The following is a 6,117-nucleotide window of genomic DNA, read 5'->3' on the forward strand; positions in this document are numbered from 1 at the left end:
TGGCACACTAGCTTAACTGTAAATGCTCCTAGTCACAAGATTCATGTGAACTGTAACTCCAATAGCACAGATGCCAAGTGGAGGAACTATCTGATGCATGTGTCATTAGGGTCAGAGCTAGTTGGCAGGGCCCTGCTTGTTTGCTGAATTAAGTGTAGCTCCAGTAGCAGCCATATTCCCAGATCTTTGCTATACATCACCATCATGTTTACTTCTACTTAGCAAGAAAACAGAACTTATAACATGGGGGATAGAAATTAAAAGTGTGCATTGTTAATATCATCTCAGTGGCTTTTGCACTTAGGATTTTGCAGATTGCCAGCCTACATCTTAAGGGTTCTTGCCTGTAAATGTATCCACAGTGTGGTTCTGTTATGGGATTAATAGCATTCAGTATTCACATCAGGAGGTATTGCTCCTTTCAGTTTTCCCATGTTCTGCTTCCAAAGCCTATCCCACTTTGATCAGCTGAATCTCATTGACTCCTGGAAAAGAAAGAAGCACTGAGGTTTGGCACCAGTTCTGGATGACCTGTCCATTGTGCCTCATGGAGAAGGCAGGACTTTTTGTCACAAGTACAATACCAAACAATGTGATGGGTGGAATGTGAGCAGAGGCAGGTGCTGAATATATTACAAAGGACTGTGAGGAAGGCAATGTATGCAGTCACCCCAGAGACATGCAGGCCTATTCATAAAAGCTGGGGCTATACAGAGTTGGATGTAATAGGCAGACTTTGTGATCCTAAATTGAGTTTTGGGATAGGAATTCATAATAGCTATTCACTTGCATAAATATGGAAACATCACTGAGGTCTGTTTCTTCGTGACTTTCAGGTTTGACTGGCTTTCAGGACAGCATACCTATCAGTTTCAGGGAGTTTTTCAGATAGAGCCAGTGTGGAGAAAATACTGTCTGAAAACATGGCGCTTGGTGTTTCTCTATCCCCTTTCCTCACGTTATCCATTTTTATCACTCAGGGAGAAACAAAGCTGCTTCTATTATTTCTTCTACTGCTCAATTTCTCTTTCACCACTGAACTATCCCAGCAATTTCAGGAGTCTGGAATGCCCTAGGGAGGGTAAGAATAGCCAACAATGGCAGAGATAATTCCTGTTGCCTTTTGTCTTGCAGTTGTAGGGCCAGAGGTGAGAGCAATGAATTGGATTTAGCTCTTGCATTTAGCCGCGCTTTCTAAGGAACACTTGTTCCTCTCTGCCAAGTTGCAAAGCCTTATTTCATTCCTCTTCTTTCTGCACAACTTTTAAATATTTTCCCCCAATGCTTTCACCCTTTTCCTGTGTAGGCTGTTGTGGTTTTTGTAAATGCTTGATTTCTTCTTACTCCTTCAATAAGTGAAGATTCCTGCAACCAAACATGGAATGTTGGGACTCACTTGGCTTTTTAATCATTGCTCTCAGCTACAATGTCACAATTATAGGTGAGTATCTAGAAATACGTATCTTAATTGCTGTTAAACGTTGGCATTTTTCCTGGAAGTTGTATCCTTGGAGAGAGAGAGAGAGAGAGACTGTATCCAGCATCCACTAATTTAATAACACTTTTCTCTAAAGAACAGTTCTTTTAAAAAGAGAGCTGTGATGATCCATGAATAGCATGCTGATTGACAATGTTCACCTATTGTACCTCTAAAAGATTATTTATGTGTGTGGCTGCTCAGTTAGTTGTTTTATGTAATGTACTTGAAGATGATAGAAAAGATCAAGCATGAACCCACTATGCCATACATAACAGTGTAACTTGTAACCCACACTTTCTGAGGAACACTTGTTCTCAAACAAATGAACAGAGCGATAGATGAAAATGGCAAAAGAGTGTGTTGAAGTAACTTGAGGAGTGTTTGCTGATCCTAAATTACTAGTTCTTTAAAACGTTTGTATATCCAGCTCAGTTTAAAATAATTTTTGTAATGATAACAATAAGCTTGAATTTCTTCTTGTTTAAAGTTGGGATTCTGATTGATTCCCCTATGTGTGTTTTCAAGTGTGTGTGTGCCTTCATGTTGTCTGTTGACTTATGGCAACACTATGAATTTCATAGGGTTTTCTTAGGCAAGGAATACTCAGAGGTGAGAAAAAGACATACAAAAATATCTTTCTTTTAAAATAAAAAAAAAATCAATACAAGATACATCTGAATTGTATATATTTGTGACTTATTCTTTTTTCAAGTAGAGGTGCTTATGTAGTCATCCATACATAAAGAGAAGGGATTGGGAGACTTTACGCGATCCATAAGTCTAGCAATACCAAAAATTTGTCTTAAAACAAGGACTAAGCTCATGTAGGCAGTCTTGTTGGGCTGTGGATGTGGAAGAGAATTGAGAATGAAGGGAAGGAATGGAGTATCTTGGGGAAAGGCATGGGTGGTGGGCTGGAATCCTAACAGCACCACCCCATCCCACAAAGTTTGGTTTTACATTGCATCTGCCTAATGGCTCCTATGGGGTACAAGTTGAGTCTTCCTTATCCAGGATTCCAAAATTTGAAATACTCAAAAAAAAAAAAAAAAAAAAAAAAAAAGAAACCCCTTTTCATGAGGTGGCTGATATAGTGACATCTTTGCATTTTGATGGTTCAGTGTACATAAACTTTGTTTCATGCACAAAATTATTTTAAAATATTGTATAAAATTACCTTCAGGCTACGTGTATAAGGTGTATATAAAGCATCCCATCTCCAACATATCTTATTATGTATGTACAGTGGGCCCTCGCCTTACGCGGGGATCTGTTCCGGATCACTCCGCTTAAGGCGAATTCCGCCTATGCTCAAGCCCCATTGTAAACAATCGGGCTCGTGCATGGCGGTGCGGTGGCGTGCAGGGTGCAACGGGTGCACGCGCCCATGCAATTGAATGGGACGCGCTGCCCCTTCCGCCCCGCGCGCGCCCCGTGGCTTGAGCGCGTATGCTCAAGTCGCGTAAAGCGCGCCCGTGTATGGCACGGGCACGCTGTATATGCAATTACAGGTATTCTGAAATCCAAAATAAAATAAAATAATTTTTAAAAAATCCAAAATCCCAAATAATAATAATTTTAATAATTTGTTTTATTTATATACCGCTATTCCAGAGATCATAGCGGTGAACAGCAAGTAAGCTAATTAGCAAGTAAGCTAATTTGCCCCCAACAGTCTGGGTACTCATTTTAGCGACCTCAGAAGGATGCAAGCCTGAGTCGAGCTTGGACCCTTTTGCTGGTCTTGAACTCGCAACCTTGTGGTTTTGAGTGAATGGCTGCAGTACAGGCATTTAACCACTGCGCCACCAGGGCTTCTGGTCCCAAGCATTTTGGATTAGGGGGACTCAACCTGTAATAAAAGTTCGTTATTTGGTACTGCATCTGACAGCTCTGTACATGTGTACAGAACTGTGAAAAGCAGTGGGATGAATTAATGTGTTTGGATATACAGTGATGCATTTCCCAGTGAACAGTTTTGAAATGAAAGATTTCCAAAATACATGAATTCTATTTTGTTAGGCCACCAACAGCCAAAGGATATTCCTTCCTGTGAAGGAGTCCTGGTAGCATAGTGGTTAAATGTCGTTACTGCATCCACAAGTTTGTGAATTTGATCCTCAGGTTCCAAGGTTGACTCAGCCTTCAATCCTTTTGTAGGTCGGTAAAATGAGTACCTCATTTGTTGGGAGGCAATTAGCTTACAGATTGTAAACCGCTTAGAGAGTACCGAGTTCACTGATAAGCAGTAAAGAAACATAAATGCTATTGCTGTTAAACGGCTTATTTTTTTGCTATCCTTTATGGAGTGCATTTCCTTTCCATTGGGATAAACAGATGCACCTACTTGATTTAGACTAATATAACACATGCCCATTTTATCTATGAATTCTACCACCAGGTATTGCATGTAAAGTAGCAAATGGGAAGTAAATGTATATTAAAAAATTAATTTGTTCTATCTTTTGAGATTATTGCTATTTCAGGTTTGGAATGTCCTTGAAAGGACATTCAGCCCAACTGTGGCTGTATATTTCCCTAACTTTGGTACTCCAGGTGTTTTGGACTTCAACTCCCGGAAATCCTACCCAGTTTAGCCAACAATCAGGAATTCTGGGAACTGGTGGACCAAAGTTTGGGAAACACTGGAGATATGTAGTCCAGAGCACTATGTGAAAAACACTATTTTGTGCCAACAAATACATTGTTAGTACTTTCGGAGTGCATTTGGTACATCACTGTATTTAAAGATAGACAACTAGTTGCCTTCAAAAGTTGTTCTCAAAATAAGCACAAATAACAAGGACTCTGTGATGTTCACCTTAGCCAACTTTTTCTGTGCATGCTTACTTTCCCTTAAATTAAAATGAAGATCTAGTTAAGAATTTGTTACTAGCCAAGCTCCAGTTTGTTTGTTTGTTTGGATTTTTGTTTGTTTGTTTTGGTAGGACACAACTTCTTTTGTTGATTTATCTCCGCTTGTTTTTCCTTTCCAGGGAAGATTTGGTTAACTCTTGTGATCTTGCTGAGATTTATGGTGATATTCTTAGCAGCATATCCTCTCTACCAAGATGAGCAGGAACGCTTTATCTGCAATACTTTACAACCAGGATGCTCCAATGTCTGCTATGATATTTTTGCTCCAGTGTCACACTTTCGTTTCTGGCTTATTCAGACTGTGTCCATCCTACTCCCCTATGCTGTATTTGGTGTTTGTGTGTTGCACAGTGTGGTCAGGCAAGTTGTGAAAGCATATTCCTCACCTTACCGTCAATACAAAGAGATCAAAACTTCAGTAAGCCCAAAAGTTACAAAGAAATTCAAAGGCACGGGAAGGAGCAGAATCACTTGCAGGGCAAATGAAATGGATATTCCTGATTTTTCAGGGGCATATACAGTTCAGCTTCTTTTGCGAATATTGATAGAAGCTGGTTTTGGAACTGGCCATTATTATCTTTTTGGATTCTTTGTTCCAAGACGTTTCTCCTGTAACCAGTCTCCTTGTACAAGTTTTGTTGACTGCTACATCTCCAGGCCCACTGAAAAATCTATCATGATGCTTTTCATCTGGGGACTCAGTGGCTTCTCATTTCTCCTCAGCCTCGTCGACTTGGTTTTTGCCTTCCGGACCAACGCTGTCAGAAACCAAAGGAATAAGCTGATGTTGGAAAAGTTCACAGCTGAGGAGAAATGCACCCCTGACCTGCACCAAGGTGACAAGCCAAACAAAGATTTGCTCGGCCGTGGGAGCACTGCCTTGCCAGACAATTGTGGTAACTGTTTGCTTGGCCATGAGGTTAAGGAAGGCTATTCTTTCCTGCCTATATTGACTCCTCAGCAAACTATTAACTCGAACCTCAACAGCAATAGTAACAAGTCTTGTCTTGCAACTGCTAATCCAGAGAGCAAAGTGGTGCCTTTCTATGGAAGTGAACAGCCAGAAACTTCATGTGAGCAACCAAGATGTGAACAGCAGACATGTTCTCTCAAGGGAGTCTCAACATTTAAACCTCAGGATGGCTGCCATCACAGATCTCATTCCTCTGCCAGTTCCCACAAACCCTCAGTACATTATTCTGTCCTTGAGAGGAAGGCTTCCGACATTCATTCTGTCTGTAGTAGTGCTGTGTGTCCAAAATCCAAGAAATCTGAATGGGTGTGAAAAACCAGAATGGAGCATGATGTGTGGGATGGTACATGCTTTGTGATGTTATTGATGCTACCTTTACTGTTACAATAAGGATACGATTTGAAATGGCAATAGCAACATAGGAAGTGTTTGGTTTCCTGGATATGATATAAGATATCATATCCATATATGATATAAGGTATCGGGTTGCATACACAACTCCACCTGCAAATTCTGAAGCGATCCAGGATCTCAGAGGTTCCTGCATGATTTAGAAGCCTGCACACTCTGGGTTACAAAACTTGCATAGAATTTGTGTAAATCAGCTCCTGCCTCTTCCAGAACGCTGTGTGTTTGTGTGTGGCAAGTAGCAGAGAACATGGTCCCTCTTTCTCCATTATATAATTGAAATTTTGTTAGGGGAGAATATATGGTAAGGGCTTGTTACTGGGGGCATTTGAGGAAATTCTATGCAGGTGTGGATTTTTGAGTCAAAATTCAGCATTCT

General features: G+C 40.5%; 1 protein-coding gene across 1 annotated transcript; it reads left to right on the forward strand.

Annotated features, from left to right (window-relative positions):
• Positions 1-1,371: 1,371 nt before the first annotated feature.
• LOC149310021 (gap junction delta-4 protein-like) lies at positions 1,372-5,663 on the forward strand. The gene is made up of 2 exons (XM_089531440.1): positions 1,372-1,441; positions 4,477-5,663. Exons 1-2 carry the CDS (start codon positions 1,378-1,380, stop codon positions 5,640-5,642), a joined length of 1,230 nt encoding a protein of 409 aa, XP_089387566.1. The 5' UTR covers positions 1,372-1,377; the 3' UTR covers positions 5,643-5,663.
• The last annotated feature ends 454 nt before the right edge of the window (positions 5,664-6,117 follow it).

Source organism: Sceloporus occidentalis, unplaced genomic scaffold (assembly GCF_023333645.1).
Source record: "Sceloporus occidentalis isolate IW3139 unplaced genomic scaffold, rSceOcc1.0.p SCAF_7, whole genome shotgun sequence".
Classification (NCBI taxonomy): domain Eukaryota; kingdom Metazoa; phylum Chordata; class Lepidosauria; order Squamata; family Phrynosomatidae; genus Sceloporus; species Sceloporus occidentalis.